The 17,833-nt window shown below is 34.4% G+C and overlaps 1 protein-coding gene across 2 annotated transcripts in view; it reads right to left on the reverse strand.

Annotated features, from left to right (window-relative positions):
* LOC122750190 (lipase member I-like) overlaps nucleotides 1-17,833 on the reverse strand; it is a 76,276-nt gene that overhangs the window by 24,045 nt on the left and 34,398 nt on the right. The window contains exons 3-6 of one of the 2 annotated variants that reach the window (XM_043996865.1): nucleotides 15,450-15,558; nucleotides 10,348-10,449; nucleotides 8,904-8,993; nucleotides 5,498-5,665 (exon numbers count right to left, since the gene is read on the reverse strand). In XM_043996865.1, coding sequence (XP_043852800.1) covers nucleotides 5,498-5,665; nucleotides 8,904-8,993; nucleotides 10,348-10,449; nucleotides 15,450-15,558 — 469 coding nt within the window. The remainder of the gene's footprint in view (nucleotides 1-5,497; nucleotides 5,666-8,903; nucleotides 8,994-10,347; nucleotides 10,450-15,449; nucleotides 15,559-17,833) is intronic. The other variant, XM_043996866.1, reaches the window with a different exon arrangement.

Genomic DNA, 17,833 nt, shown 5'->3' on the forward strand with positions numbered 1-17,833 from the left:
TAAAATACTTTTAAAATTACTTCAAAATAGAAGAAAAATATGGAATTTGATGTTTGTAAAGTTGAGTGGAAATAAGCATTCAATTACATTGTAGATAATTCTAAATTTTTGGAGAAAATTTAGTAATAGGCAAATGAGTCATAAAACTAGTCATATACTTTGATCTAGTGATTTCACTGTTGGGACTATCCAGGGATATTAGGGGTAGTGGTGGAGGAATACCTAACTGTCTAAAATATTGATAGCTACTTTTTTTTATAAAACACAAAAACTAGAAATAGACTATATGAACAATTAAAAGAGTACATCTGAATAGACTATGGTATATTAATATAAAGGCAACCATGCTGCAGATGATGGAGAACTGGTTTCAAAGCCAGAAATCCTTGAGTTGAAGTCTTGCCTCTGATACATAATGACTATGTGACTAGGGACTTAATTGTAATTCACTTAATCTCTTTGTGCTTTCAAAAATGCTAAGATCATAAGCTGCAGAGAAGGTGCCAAGTTGCATTGGTAAACAAGAATTTCCTTACCTAAAAGACATCTAAACACACAAAATCACAGATCTAGCTTCTATAGTTAAGATAATGGAATATTATGGGTCCATAAAAAGATATTATGAGAAGTAAACATAAAAATATTTATAAAAAGCATATATTTACAATTATATTTATGTGTATGAATATTTATAGCATATACACAAAAATATATAATTGCATATTTGTAAGTCAAACAAGGTTTTATAAGTAGATGTGAATTTAGGAGTCAGAGTGAATGAATTACTTTGCATTTTGTGAAATTATATGTTATAATGTGGTTGTTTTACTTAAATGAAAATATAAGGAATTTAAATTGTAGGGTTTTGTTTTATATGTGGTTCGTTTTTTGTATCATTATCCTTATGAATGCTGTAGAAGTAGGTTAAAGGATGTCATCAAAACATTTTATTATGGGCAAGTGAGGGATGACACAATTTACAGGCTTTCTGTCCCTAGTATGCATGCAATGTCAAGAGAACAAGGAAAGAAGCCAAGCACATTGTTTACTCCCCTGTGGCCAGTTTAAAACAACACACAAACAAAAGGTGCAGCAAATTGGCTGGCACAGTTGAACTCAGCATCATAGGAAAGAGTACCCAAATAACCAAGATTATACACTCACTGGAATCCTGTAGTTGTGAAAGTGAACTTTATAAAGAACACACATGCACAAACAATTATGGCTCAAAGGCGAGGCTATAATTTCTTCTACCTCTTCACAGAACACATATAACTGGCAACAGAAAGAACAATTCCTCCTCCCTCACACTTGGAGACAAAACTTCTAGAGGATGTGAATTAGCCAGTGACAGGAACAGAGAACATACATAATTCACATAAAGAAACTGACCATTAAACACTGTGGAGAAAGTCTTTATAGATGAGGAAACTGAAGAAGACAGAGGTTAAGTGACTTATTTGGTCATGAAGTTAGTAGATGTTTGAGGTCACATTTGAACTCAGGTCTTCCTGAATCCAGACCCAGCACTCTAACCATTAATCCAATTAGCTGCCATTTGGCTCTAGGAACCCTGTCTCCTTCCAAATATATTTAGTATTTCTAAAGATATGTTGGTTTTACATGCATAGATGTACATATTCATAATATATACAGATATGTAATCCATATATGCTTATATTGTTATATGCATATGTATTCCTTATGAAGCTATCAAAGCATCTGAGCACTCAGCTGACCTGGTACCATGACCTCCATATTTATTGGCTCTGCTCATGACCTCTCACTTAGGGATTACAATAGCCTCCTAATTGTTTTTCCTGATTTTGTTCTCTCACTTCTTCAAGTCATCTTTCATGCAGTTCCCCAAATACTAAAGTCCAGGCACGTCTGTGCTGTCTATAGTATAAACATTACATTTCTCAGCCTTTTGTTTAGTCTTTACAATCTGGCTACTATCTAACATTTCAGAATTATTTTATACTACTTTCATTCTTTCACTGTACATTCAAACCAAATTTGAATAATGAACATTCCCTGGAATGATCTTTAATCTCTTTTACCTATGGAATTACACAAACTATTGCCCATACCCCAAATTCCTGACTCAGTATATATACCCCTAGTTGTTAACATTCCCTTTTAAAAATATCTAGCTTTTAATTACCTGTGTACAAGCTATAAGCTCCTTGAAGTTAGGAACTGTTTTATTTTTGCCTTTTTATCCAAGGGGTCTAGTACATGGTATGACCTTAATAAATGTTTGTTGAATTTAAATATTAATTTAACTTTAAATTTATCTTTATTAAATTTTATATTTAAAATGTAATAGTGGGGCAGCTAGGTGGCACAGTGGATAAAACACTGGCCCTGGATTCAGGAGGACCTGAGTTCAAATCCGGCTTCAGACACTTCACACTAGCTGTGTGACCCTGGGCAAGTCACTTAACCCTCACTGACCTGCAAAAAAAAAATGTAATAGAGTTACATTTGTCCCAATGCCAGTCTATTCAGATGTTATGTTTCTCTAGCTTTTTTGTCATCTGCAAATTTCATAAACAAATAGCTATGACTTTTACTTAACTTATTGTTATAAATGTAAACACTAAAGGGCTCAGTACAGATCTTTATGTCAGTGTACTCATAATTTCCTTCAAAATGATATCAACTTGTTAATGATTTTCTTTTGGGTATTTACCCAGTTCTTAACTCAGTCAATTTTATTATCATTTAGATTATATCTCTCTATTTGTCCAAAAGAATAGTATAATGCTAGAAACTTCTCTTAAATGTCTTGCAAGAACTCATGTAAATTTGATCCCATATTTCCTCACAACAACTCTGTAATCATAAGTGCAATCATTTGTAGAGGTTACTAAAACTTAATACTCTTATTTTATCCTTGTAGCCCTTGCTATAGGTACTGTAAGCCTTAATAGACCAATTCTATCTGTCTATCTATATGTCTGTCTATCATCTATCTATCTATCTATCTATCTATCTATCTATCTATCTATCTATCTATCTATCTATCTCTTTATCATCTCTATCTATCTATATTTATTTATCATCTCTATCATCGGTTATTTTCTAATAAGGAAAGTAAGGTTCTAAGAATTCATCTATTCAAATTGGCCCATTTTAGCATCTATATGGATAATTGAACTCAGGTATCCGAACTCCAAGTCCAGTGTTCCTTCTTCTAGGCCATGTTATGTCTTTATAATAGTATCCAGCCTAATAATCTTTTAATTCATCAGTAATCACTATCAAATACATAATAAAGAATCTGGTACTTTCAAGAAAAAAAAACAGATCTAGAAGAATTTAGTTAACTTGTTCCAGTAGCTATTGCCAGAATATCAGAATGATGATAACTACCACCTCTTATTCCAAGGTGGAATATCCTAACATTCTTTAAAATTCCACCTGAAAGTCCTTATATGAATGCAGTTTGGGGATCTGTTCATCTATGAGAGTAGTCTCATAGCTGACCATTTTATCCCTTTACCACCCTATTCAGAACTATTGCAAAGATGCACCTCTAAATGGAGAATGCCCACTTGTTTTACCTCAAAATACCAACTATTTTTCATTTTAGAAATGTAGAATGTGACCCCATAATGGATTTGGGAATATTCAGGAACATGCCATAGCAACTCTTGGTGACTTACCTTGAAGGTTCTATTGGTTTACCTACAGAATTAGTTCCTCCTCTGTAATAAGCCTTCAAAATTGTTAAAAGTACAATTATGGAGTGGGGTCGATCATGTCACGTCTAATATAGTTGTTTTTTTGTTTCCACATTTACTCTTTCTGCTAGTGGATAAACTCGTAGCATATAATTCAAATAAAAATCCAAGAAAAGACTTGCCTGTGAACTGTCATACCAAAGGTCACCTGACTGGCCCCTGTTTCCCTATAGTTCATCAAAGCTGTCAAGTTCCATCAAGTTTCCAATAAAGGAGCCCTGCCACCTTGGGATACATAGAGTTCTGAACTTATCTATACCATGGAATGGTGGCAAATACCCTGATCAGGAACAGGATACATATGACTCACAATACCCTAGAGATTCATGGGTGGGACAAAAGATGGGCAGTATTCCCCAGTAGGTCTGGTCTTACCAGTTATTTCTCACCTCTACTTCAGGCCTCTCCATAGATATATTTTCATTTACCTAGCCCAGGATGATATGGAAATGAAATCCATGAAGACAATCCTTGGCTTCTTCCTCCATACAACATCCTCTAGAAGTATATTTTTATTCATGGTTCCCCAGCTCCCACTCTAAAGAAATGATACAATATCCTGGGGGCTGGGTAGAGGTAGGGACTGAGACTAGGATAAATGATACAGGAATTACTAGCATCCTCTAATTAGGACTACCAACCTACATTGTCATAATACAGATGGAGCTGTAGACCTTCCTGAATAGCAACAGTTACATCAGATAGGCAAATTGTTTACTTGTGTGATGTAGTCATCACAGCACTTTGGAGGAATGAAGGAATGCATATTCACTAGGGACCTGCTTATTGCTGATGTCTGGATTATATAAAACTTATTTTGTTCTCTTTTATACTCTTTTCATAAATAGAACTTAATTACAAAAAAGGGCAGAGAGCTCTAAGAATATAAAAGAAAGTATAGGCTAAAAATTATATAACAACTTGAAGATCTAATTTCCCCATCTGGAAAATGAAGGAGTTGAAATAAATGATCTCTAACATCCTTTCAAATGTTAAAATTCTATGGTATGTGTGTGTGTGTGTGTGTGTGTGTGTGTGTGTGTGTGTGTGTAACATTTCCTAGAAATGCTTCAGTTGTCAGTAGGAGTAGCCTTTTATCAAAATTTTGAGAGAACTAATAAAAAGTATGAATTGAATTTAATTAAATTCTACTCGGAAAGCAAATAAAAAATAACTATTGATAATTCTTTTCTCATTGCTTCTACTTCGTCAGAAGCTCTGTTCTGTTGCACTAAGATGCTCTAAGCTATAGGAATATCAGAATTTGCTATCAGATCTCCATATTTCAGTAGAAAAATATCTATCAACCAAAAAAAAGATTTTGTGAGAGTAAATATGGCAACATCACCTTATACCTAACCCAAAACAAGTTATTTCTGTTAGTTCTTCAGAAGAGAGATTACCATTAAAACTTCAATCTAAGAGTGAGGCAGAAAAGAATAGGATCAGATAGGTAAATGACTCATTATGGTGTCTACAATATTTGAAGAGATAAAAAAGTCTGATGAAGAGGAGATTGAAAAAGTTAATTTCTAAGAAAAGACTAAAAACTTCTGCCAGGTGTGGACTTTATTTCTTAGATTTCAGAGCTTCAGAGCTCATAATATAGTCACATAAAAGATCTTAGAAATATTTGTTACATAATATTGATTAGCTAAAAACTGATTATATCTGCATTTTTGGTGAAAATATTGTCACATGAACTATTATCACAAAATACAATATTTGTATGAAATAATGCTTACCTAATTTGGGACATGGTTTTGGATTAAACTCTCCACAAAGGGTACATTTACCATTCCTATAATCTTTATGTGAATAGCAAGGATAAGCAGTTAAATCACATTTTGCTTCCAGGGATGTCATGAACAATTGAACAGCTCTTTGGTGATCACATTTAATAAATGAAGCTCCTGAATGGAAAAAAAAATACTGAAATGAATATTTAGTTAAATTAAAATGTTAATTCTGAATTGTATACCTTGTAAATAATTGACTATTGGCTATAATTGAGATTACAATATTTTGATCAATAAAAGAAACATTTTTAAAATAAATCTATCTACAGAATTCAATATTCACAATTAGTAATGGAAAAATTTATATGGCAAATGTCTTCCATTTCACAAGTATTTGTAGATACATTTAAGCTTTTTATAACTAGAAACATAATGGTATCCTACTATAACCATTATGCTAGACTTCATAGACATTTGAGTGTTTATAGAGGCTTTTATAAATGTACTAGGAACTTATTTTTTACCATCTATATAATTGTTTTAAGGAACAAATGTATCTGTGGTATGCAAAATATCTCAACAATTCTTTCCCACCTCTAGAATCAGGCCTCATCACAGGCATATAGGTATTTGTCCAGTCCATAATGATATGGTAACATAATGAGACCATGATGTGTTATTTTTCCCTCTCTCCCCCTACCACAGCCATAGTAGCCAACTGCTATTTGTTCTGTTAACATCATAGATTTAGAAATGGAGTGGACTTGAGAGGTCATCTAATTCTAAACCTCTCATTTTACAAATGAGGAAACTAAAGCTTAGAAAGGCTAAGTGAATTTTATAAGGTCACATATGTGTGAGTAAATTCTAAAGGAGGTATTTGAACTCACATCCTCTAGCTCTAAATGTTCCACTTTCCCCCCTACACTACACTGGATCTGGAGTAGAGTGAGAATGTAACAGGGAATACATTTTGGTAATGAGAGTGTTGAATGTGAGCATAACCTCACACATGAACAGGGCAAAGCGGTCATTGTTATAGCTGGAGCATTTTCATTCAATTCAGGAAGCATTTAACTAATGCTAGCTACTAAATGCAGAATAATGTGCAATGTTTAATATTTGTATGTTGGTCAATCATGAATTCACAAATGAATTTATACTAATATTATGATGGTGATACTAGTCACATTCTAATATTAAAATTATTAGTTCACTCTGATATTTAACTCATTAGTTCAATAACTATTAAGTACTTACTAAGTGCTAATTAAGCACTTATAAGTGTATGTAGAGTACTGTTATTTGTGTAGTACCAATTCAAGTATCATACCATTTTGAAGATTCTCACAAACTACTTCTTTTTTTTAATGTTTGTTTGTTTTTTGGCATTTTTTTGCTCAGGGCAATAAGGGTTAAGTGACTTGCCCAGGGTCACACAGCTAGTAAGTGTCAAGTATCTGAGGCTGGATTTAAACTCAGATCCTCCTGAATACAGGGCCAGTGCTTTATCTACTGCACCATTTAGCTGCCCTATCACAAATTGCTTCTAATAGCTTTAGGTTTCTCATTAAGTCATTTATAATTTTATTAAATACATTGAAACTTCCTACTGTAGTACAGAATCCCAAATAAAGCAAAGACTATCTTGGACCTTATGGAGTTCTTCCATAATAAATGTTACTTTTAGATATTTTGTATAATATGAAGAGGTCTGAAAATGTTTGGAAGAGCTACTATGGAAAGTGGGGTACTAGAGAAGCTAAGTGGCACAGTGGAGTGTCAGTCAGGAAGTCCCAAGTTCAAATCCAGTCTCAGTCACCTACTAGCTGTGTGACACCAGAAAATAATTTAACCCCTTTTGCCTCAGCTTCCTTGTTTTTAAAATGCAATGGAGAAGGAAGCAGCAAATCACTCCAATATCTTTGCCACAAAAACCCCAAATGGGTTCATGAAGAGTAAGAAATGACTGAAATAACTTAACAAAAATATAGGTACAGTAGAATTGCCTAGCAGCAGTAAAGGCTCAACTGACATTGTGTAACATAAATTTGTAATGGATTCAATTAAGATAGGTGATTTTCTCTACCTTTGTTCAGCAGTAGGCTTGAAGGAAATTAATGGTGGGAGTCAGTCAAAAGTGAGGCTAGACAGAGCAGAATGATAAGGAGTCTAGGGACTCAATACCAGAAGACAAGTGTAGATGTGAATTGGTCCACAAAAGAATTAACATAGGAAAAAGAGGAGGCAGTGGCTAGTGCAGGAAAGATGACCTGGGAAAAAACTAAGGAGGCAAGGGATTTGAGGTTACAGTGTGGATGAACAGTAGGGTTTGGTAAGGGAAGGCAGAGGGAGAGGTAGAAAAACAGTAGATTATGGTCAATTAAGGAGATTTCAAAATTCTAGAAAACGGAGGTGTTGCATTTGTGAATGATCAAGGTTATGAGCATCTTTGTATGTAGCTGATATGGGATGGAAGAATTGCTCATGGGAAATGAGTAGGCTGAGGAATTGAGTAGTTAAGGAATCTGAGGGAGAATCTATATGTATACTTAAGTCCAGAGAATTGGGCAGGAGAGAAAAACTATGAAGCAGGTACCAAACTCAATTAGGAGGGATGGGGAGTGACCTGCAGGTTGGCAGACAACAGTTACCTAGCTTTTGATTAGGTGGTAAAGATGAAGAGCACGAACCTCAAAGGACAGATTACTGAGCGATGGAGTTAGGGAGAGAGCTTGAAAGTGGCAAAGGAGAGCAACCTGTACTCCAATTGCCCCACCTTGATTAGTCAGCCAAGGAAAATGAGTGAGGTTACAGCCAGTACTAGAAAGGGTAGCCAGAGAATCTGTGTCATCAGGGTCAAGTCAGGTTTCAGTAATCACTGAAGATGGAAAGAACAGAAGGGAAAAGAATTAGGATGAAACAGTTTGTTATTTTTGAAACAAGTATTCTGCAGGGCACATTGGAAGGACTTGATGGTGCTTGGTTGGAACATTTGAGATGGAGGTTTAAGGGGAATGAGACTAAGGAATCTGGTAGCAGGGAATCAGGAATTAGCTTGGAATGATGACCTACAGAATCCCCAAATCCCTGGAATGTGTAGGGTATGACCAGGTATGAGAATGCTCATCATTAAGTAGCATGTACTTCTCCACTTCCCAGAGGAGGTTGGAGATCAACCTGGAGACAAATGTAGCATGAAATGGAAGACATACTGTCAAATGGTGAGAAGAGAGACTCTATTTTACTACCAACATAACCACTTGCTATAGATCCAAAACATTCTCTGAAAATTTAGGCAAAATAATGTCTACTAGTGTAAACTGGTGACTTCTCCTTGTATTTTAAAATTGTACTTCTAATCTAAACAAAAATAAAATTACTTTTTTTCAGGAAAATGCCAATGATTTACCTGAAAATATTGATTTTGGGCAGCCAGGTTGAGTTTTTCCTCCATTTGGATAAAAATCTATATGTCCCAAGGGTTGTTTGATTCCAAGAGCTAAAGAAAAAGCACTGTCACAAAATTTAGAGGAAAAAAACAAGACATGCCACACACGGAAAAAGTTGATACATTTAAAACTATGAAAGGGATAGTAGAAAATAACAATTAAAGGCCCTTCAATTGAATAAAAGGATTCTTTTATGACATGAATAATTAACAATTAATTATCTATTAAGTTTATCAATACTTTATACCATTTGCATGGTTTTTCTTTTTTTAATTTCTTTTTTTTTCTTTTTTTTTTGTGGGACAATGAGGGTTAAGTGACTTACCTGGTGTCCCACAGATATTAAGTATCAAGTGTCTGAGACCGCATTTGAACTTGGGTCCTCCTAAATCCAGGGCTGCTGTTTTATCCACTATACCACCTAGCTGCCCCCTTTCCCTATTTTTCTAATGCAATATAAGCAATATTTATTCCTATCAATGCTAGTACATAAAGAATCTTCACAGAGGACCTGACAAATCCTTATGACCTTGCCCTTTTCTCAGGGACAGTTTTATCTAAAGTTCACAGAATCACAGGAATCCTTTATAGCAGGGCTTCTTAAACTTTTTCCACTCATTATCCCTTTTTGCCTGATAAATTTTTACATGACCCCAGGTATATAGGTATGTAAAATCAGAATACAAATCAAACATTTACTGCCATATTTTTCACAACTCCCCCCCTGCCCATTCAGTTATGCGACCCCTTATGAGGCCATGACCTACAATATGAGAAGCTTTGCGTTATATCAGGTTAGGTCATTTAACCTTTGCTTAAAGAGATCCACTGAGGGGAAGCCCTCACTCTACCTATACACTATACTTCCACTTACTGTTTCTAATTCTGCCTTTTAGGGAGAAGTCCAATCCCTCTTCTACATGACAGCCCTTTGAATACAGTAAGATAATTCTCTTGTTGCCTCTAAGTCTTTTTTTTTCTTTTAGAGAATTACCTTGTTTCTTTAACCAATGTTTGTATAGTATGATCTTTATTCCCATCACTATCTCTATCCTTTTCTGAATGCTCTCCAGACTATCAATGCCCTTCCTAAAATATGATCTCTAGAACCAAAAAAGGTATTCAGATGTGGGCTGAGCAAGGTTAGAATATACAAATTTTATATATTCTCTTACTGAATTATAGTCATCCACATTTTTCAGTCCAAATTAAAATCTCTCCTTTAAGCTAAAAATTTCCTAATGTTATAAAACAAGCATATTTAATTCATAGAGAGCCACAGAATTAGGTTCACTCAATCCACTCAGTATAAATCCCTCCTTCCATTCTTTTGCATTTCCCCAAAGTTTCTAGTTTTGCTTCCATTCCTATAAGAAAAGCAAAAATGATGTGATTTGCTATTACCATTGCTATCAGAGTGGATGACATCAACAAACTGTGCATCAGTATAATCTAATCTTTTATATGGTGGTTTCCCGGAAAAATATGGACCTGCAGGATCAAGACCTGAAATGCAAAAAGATTTTCATTATAGCAATCAATTTTAATTTAAAAAAAATCTTTTTGGTTAGGCAGTTGGGGTTAAGTGACTTGCCCAAGGTCACACAGCTAGTAAGTGTCAAGTGTCTGAATCCAGATTTGAATTCAGATCCTCCTGACTCCAGGGCTGGTGCTCTATCCACTGAACCACCTAGTTGCTCCATAGCAATCAATTTTAATTGCAGAGAAAATTAAAACATATACCTATTATTTGTTTGTTTTGTTTTGTTTTTAGTGAGGCAATGGGGGTTAAGTGACTTGCCCAAGGTCACACAGCTAGTAAGTGTCAAGTGTCTGAGGCCGGATTTGAACTCAGGTCCTCCTGAATCCAGGGCCGGTGTTTTATCCCCTGTGCCACCTAGCTGCCCCAAAACATATACCTATTATATAATACGTCTTTGTTATTGTTCACTTCTGATTTTATTAACATAGGGAGCTTGACGTGCAATCTCTAAACACTGGTGTTGGTCTACAACCCATCTATAATTTACAAACATAGAGAGTTGCCTGATGTACTGAGAAGTTTAGTGATTTGCTTCAGGTCTCACAGCTAGTAGGTGTCAGAAGCAGGACTTCAATTCAAGTCATCCCAATTCCAAAATGATCCCTCTATCCCTAAGACATTATACTATTTTAGCTACATAATGATGTGGTTTTAAAAAAATTTGGATTGATATTTACTAAGAAATTGCTCCAAAGGGAAAGGAATAAATTAATAATTTAGTTATTTGACCAATATTTGTTACCAAATCTCTCAGTATTTCATATTTAAAAACATATTATGTATGAGTGGCTGCAACAGTGTTGAATTTTTTGTTTTGAAGGGTTTTATTTTTTAAAAATAATTTGGGGGATTTATAAATAACCATATCTGATTTCTTGACAATTATATTACCTATAGGTATAGGTATAGGTTAAAAATATTTTAAGTTGAATCTTTTTCAGAATATATTATCCTCATGGAACCACTTATTTTATTAAGATTTTAACTTCCAATAGTAAATTACATTTTTGCTAATGTTCAGTAATCCTCCACTAAAGTTATAATCAAATGTTTCATCATAGTGTGTAGGTGACCTTAGGTTCTCAAAGAATAAACTGCCTGTTTTTAAGCTCAAGCAAATTCTATTAATATGTAAATCTTTAGTATGGGTCCAAGAAAAGACTGTTTATTTCTCTTTTTGTTTTCTTTTTTTGGAGGGGCAATGGGGGTTAAGTGACTTGCCCAGGGTCACACAGCTAGTAAGTGTCAAGTGTCTGAGGCCGGATTTGACCTCAGGTACTTCTGAATCCAGGGCTGGTGCTTTATCCACTGCACCACCTAGCTGCCCCCGTAGACTGTTTATTTCAACATGAGAGGGACATATGGATATGACCCCCCACTGAGATGGAAAGTGCCTAGTGATCTGATCTCAAAGTCTTAAAGCCCCTTAAAGCCCCCTTTTTCTCTCTCTCTCTGTTTTTTCTCTAGAGAGAGGCAATAACGGGAAGCTACTATCCCCCTTTCTAAATATAGGCATATCAACTTAAAAATTGCTTCATAGGGTCTGCACCGAGACATTATGTAGATATGATAAATTGTTGCTGAAACATGAAATTTTGCAAAATAACCTATGGCTGAACCCCTGAGGTTGGGGCACTCTGACCCAGGAGAGAGGGACTTATCACTGGAGAAAGATTTATTGCTGAACCCAATTACCGCATTTTGCTCAAATTAGATGTCTGTAAAAAGTATAAAAACTGCTTGATTTCTAATCCCGGTGTGTCACACCTCCTGGTTGTCCCAGTGAGTGTGGTACACCTTTCTTTCGAAAGAAATAAAATCAATGCTTCGGCCTCCTTTCTCCTCGAGTCTCTATTACAGGGGTCAGTGGGTGTACTTCCCATCCCACTCAAACACAACAGAAACACCCCCCACACACACACACACACAGAGTACATTTTACTGTGGTTTGTATAGCCCCTTCTACTTGTGACAAAATGGCTAAAAAGAGAGTAGAAGGTGCTAAGAATAATCCAGTATTTAGACCATCCATAAACATTGAATAACCATACATAAACTCAAATTATAATTTTTGTCTAATAACCAATAACGTGACATATTCCTAGAGAAACAAACAATATAAACAGAAATATTCTCATGACAAATATAACAGAATGTATAAACCATGCAGTGAAACAAAAAGTTGGATCAGGTTACTTTTGATGGGAAAAGTAAAGGAATTGGTTTCATTATTTTTGTAGTTGATGTGAAGAATTTGACAAGATCCACCAATGTATATATGCATATGCATAAATATGTACACATGTACATGTGTTTATACATGTTATACGCACTTACATATACATATATTTCAGAGTAGTCATAAAATAACTTAAAAGGACTAATGATGAATCATACTATCCACACCAAAGAAAGATTGTACACAGACTGAAATATGCTATTTTCCTCTTTCTTTCTTTCTTTTTCCCTTTTTTTTTGGAGTTTTCTTGCACAATATGGCCAATATAGTAATGCTTTACAAAATTTTGCATATATAACCTACATCTGATTGCTTACTGTCTTAGGGAAGGGGGGCAGGGAAGGAAGGAGGGATAGAATTTGGAATTCAAAACTTTAAATAAAAATGTTTGCTGTAAAAAAATGAAAAAGAAAACCTTAAAAAATAAAATAACTTAAAACATCATCTAATCCATCCTTACCAAGACCCTAACCCTATAAAACTTATTCAACAAAAATGTCTTCTTGGATTAGGGTATATACAGAAACCAGTACTCCTGTTCTATAGGAGAACTGTGAGAAAATATTTATTAATAATGGATTTCTTGGGGGGACCCAGAGATCAGTTTCTCAGTCCTTTCTCCCCCACCCCAACTCAAGAAATTCTAATTCTCCTTGATGTGGGACAAATCCAAGGGAACAAAATAATGGAGGTAGATTATTTTGTCTACCTCAGTGAAGGACTGATGGAATTAAACCTCACCTGCATAATGAACTTAGCCTTAAGCAACTTCAGTAAGGGTCTTTTGCATTTCCCTCCGATGTCTGTCATCTATAGAGTTCATTTTAATTTGTAGACCACCTTCAAGTCATGTCAACCAATGGAATTGAATGATGCTAACCAACTAGCTTTGATCAATGTATAATGATCTACCTCCTTCAAAAGAAGATAAAATCCCTTGGAAGATGCAATTAGAACCTTTTTCTGGGTTTTAGAAGCCCTCTCAGCTTTTAGGACAACATAGATTTCATAGGTCTTCTGAGTTCTCTTGTGTCTCCTTGAGACCACATGCTGTCTGGGTCTTTTGGGGTTTTTTCTCCTGCTTGCGCTAACTAGTATGCTGAAGCTCTCTCCCTGCTTTCTCTACCACACAGCCTGAGACCATGAGAAGTTAGGGAAACATGTGGTCAATCCTTTACTGGTATATAATATTGATAAAATAATAATATGCTTACCCCAAACTGGTGTAAATAGAAAAACTGGTGCAAAATAAAATAAAATAAAATAAATTAAATACCAAAATTAAATTAAAAAAACCCACAGAACCCATGAACCATGCTTCCATTTAGTTGCAACTTCCCCTGTCTCCTGTTTCCATTTGTAGTGAAAATATTGATATCAGTTTAATAGTAAGCATTTCTTAAGCAGCTACTTATTTTGCCAAAAAGTTGTACTAGTCAATGGAGACATAAAGACAAAATTAGAATATTTTTTGCACTGAAAGAGCTTACATTTTTAGTGAGGGAGATAGCATGTACACATAAAGTAAATTGAGACTATATACAAAATGAATATAAGATTGGGGCCACCAGAAACTAAGGAGATCAGGAAAGGTCTAATATAGTTATTCCAGGAACTATTCCTTCATTGTTGTCAAAGATTTAACATTAAACATACCAGTAATTAAATAAATATTTTATAATTCTTAGCTACTTCTTTCTACCTTTCATGTTTCTGTTTCTTTCATAAAAGAAATGAAAGGAGGGCATATAGGAATAATGGCTATTTTATACTTTTAATCTGTTTCCTGGGTCACCATGCCAAGTTTGCCCTCAGTTGATTGTCAAGCTTATAATAGCTTACATTTATATAGGGTTAAGTCTTTTCAGTTCCCTAGAACCTGGTTGAGCTTTTGTTCTACTGACACACTTATGAAATATGGTAATCTCCAAACTATGATAAAGAATCAGAGAAGGATTTTTGCGGGGATTAATATATTAATGTTTCGGGCAACTATCTAATAGTCTACTCTTCTAGAGAAGCTGTTATTATTGTCATTTGAATCTCCACACCAATAAAATTGCAGGCCCTTGCTGTAATATAACATAAATGACAATGAAATCATAGATCCTCTAAGTATTCAAGTAATATATACTGAGTGTGAATATATTCTTTATGTTTTGTTAATTTTGTTGCTAATGTTTCTTGCATCTTGGGAAGAATATATTTATTATAAAGGTTTAAATTAGTTTCCTTATTATCCAAATATAAATAGCTGTAACATTTACACATGGAGCTTTACAACTATATCACTCACTCTTCTATTTTTGTTTGAAGGGCCAACTCTGCAAATAGAAAATAAACACAATTGGGGGTGGCTAGATAGCACAGTGGACAAAGCACCGGCCCTGGATTCAGGAGTACCTGAGTTCAAATCCGGCCTTGGACACTTGACACTTACTAGCTGTGTGACCCTGGGCAAGTCACTTAACCCCCATTGCCCCGCAAAAAAAAAAAAAAAGAAAAAAGAAAAAAAGAAGAAAAAAGAAAATAAACACAATTGAGACCTGGACTATATCTAATTTAAAATCTTAATTCAATGATTTATAGAAAAATGGTCAAGGTATTAAACTGTTTTAATTGTATAATTTCCTTTGTTTAGTGATGCCTCTTCTGGAAACTAACTACAATAAGTGCTGTTGGATAAAGGTGGGCTATGTTATGAATTCTATTTAAATGCCTTACCTGTAATTCTTCCTAGTTTTCCTTTAAACATTTGTCCAACAAATCCACTTATATGAGCCCCCAGGCTCACTCCTATAAAATGAAAAGAGTTAAGAGAAGCTCCAAATCTCTGAAATAAAAAAAAAACAACAAGAAACATTGTTATGGTTCTTATAAACAATGATTCTGAAATAAACATTGTGCTTAACTGAATATCTCAAGTTCCAAGTATCTACAAATTCTATTTTCAATTCCAGTTGTAAAAAGATTTTAAGATGCGGAGCCAAGATGGTAGAATAGAGTGAGCATTCCTAATCTCCTAATAAAATAAAGAATTTGTAAGTGTTCTTGATGAAAAGACTAGACATGAATAGAAAATTTGCCATTCAACACAAGACACAAGAGAAGCATTAAAAAATAAACACGAAAGGCATACAATATGGGACTCAATAGAGTTAAACTGTTTACATTCCTATATGGGAAGGAGATACATATAACTCCTAAGAACTTTTTGATTTATTAGGGCAGTTAGAAGGAAATTATATAGACTGGGGGTAAAAATGTAAATTGGTTAAATTGGAATGATCTCCAAAATAATAAAGGGGTGAGAAAGAGGGTCCACTAGGAAAGGGGGGAAAGGAGTGGAAGAATGGGCAAAGTAATCTCACATAAAAGAGATGCAAAAGGAAGAGTTTTTACTGAGGGGTAAATGGTAGGGGAGGAAATTGCAATGCCTTAACCCCACTCTCATCCAAACTGGTTCAAAGAGGGGAAAATGTATATTCATTCAGTTGGGCATAAAATTTTATCTTACCCACCAGAGAAATAGTAGAAGAAGGGGATAAAAGAAAAGAAGGGGTAGTCATAAGAGGGAGGGAAGATTAAGGGAGGCAGAGATCAGACACAAATTAGGCTTTTGAGAATAGAAAGAGTAAAGAAAGGGACAAGGATAAACAGAAGAAAATAAAATGAAAGGAAACACACAATTAATCAGACTGTGGATGTGAATGGGATGAGGAATGGATTAAAAACCAGAATTTATCAATATATTGTTTATAAAAGACACACTTGAAACAAAAGACATGCACTGAGTTAAAATAAGGGGCTAGAGCAGAATCTATTATGCTTCAGCTTATAGAAAAAAAAGCAGGGGTACAAATCATGATCTCAGATGAAGCAAAAGCAAAAATAGACCTAATTAAAAGGGATAAGCATGGAAGCTATATTTTGCTAAAAGCTAGCACAGACAATGAAATAGCATTAATTCTAAGGAAAGATGCAAATTCTTAAAGGAAAAGTTAAATCGATTACTGAAGGAAATAGAACAACTGTATTAGTGGTGGACCTCAACTTTCCCTTCTCAGAGCTAAATAAATTTAATCATAAAATAAATAAGAAGGAAGTTAAGGAGATGAATATTTTAAAGTAGATGTTTGGAAAAAATTGAATGGGAATAGAATTTTCTCAGCTGTACATGGCCCCTTCACAAAAATTAGCTATATGTTAGGGTATAACAACCTTACAAACAATTACAGAAAAGTAGAAATATTAAATTCACTTTTTTTCTGACCATAATGCAATAAAACTATAGTCAATAAAGAACTTTGGGTACATAGACCAAAAATTAATAGGAAACTAAATGTAATTCTAAAGAATGAGTGGATCAAAAAAATCATAGAAATAATAAAAAAATTCATTAAAGTTAATGGCAACAATGAGACAACACATTAAAATTTGTGGTTGTAGCCAAAGCAGTACTTAAGGGAACATTTTTATCTCTAAATGTTTACATCAATTAAAAAAGAAAGAAAGAACAGGTCAATGAATAGGCATACAATTTTTAAAAACTAGCTAAAGAACAAATTAAAAATCACCAATTAATACACTAAAATAGAAATCCTGAAAAATCAAAGGAGCAATTAATTGAAAATAAAAAAAAAACACAATTGAATCAATAAATAAAATTAGGAGCTAGATTTTTGAAAAATATGATTAGATAAACCATTGGTTAGTTTGATTTCAAGAAAGAAAGAAGACAACCAAATTACTGGTATGAAAAATGAAAAGAGTAAGTGCATCACCAATGAAGATGAAATTAAAAGAAATTATTAGGAGCTAACTTGCCCTATAATATGCCAACAAAACTTTTGGGCAATATGACTGAAATTTATTAATATTTACAAAAGTATCAACTGCTTAGATTAGCAAGAGGAAATAGAATACTTAAATAACTCTTACAAAAAGAAATTGTAAAAATATAATTAAGTTCGGGGACAGCTAGGTGGGTAAGTGGATAAAGCACCCGGCATGAATTCAGGAGTACCTGAGTTCAAATCTGGCCTCAGACACTTGACACTTACTAGCTGTGTGACCCTGGGCAAGTCACTTAACTCCCATTGCCTCTC

Source organism: Dromiciops gliroides, chromosome 3 (assembly GCF_019393635.1).
Source record: "Dromiciops gliroides isolate mDroGli1 chromosome 3, mDroGli1.pri, whole genome shotgun sequence".
NCBI classification, from domain to species: domain Eukaryota; kingdom Metazoa; phylum Chordata; class Mammalia; order Microbiotheria; family Microbiotheriidae; genus Dromiciops; species Dromiciops gliroides.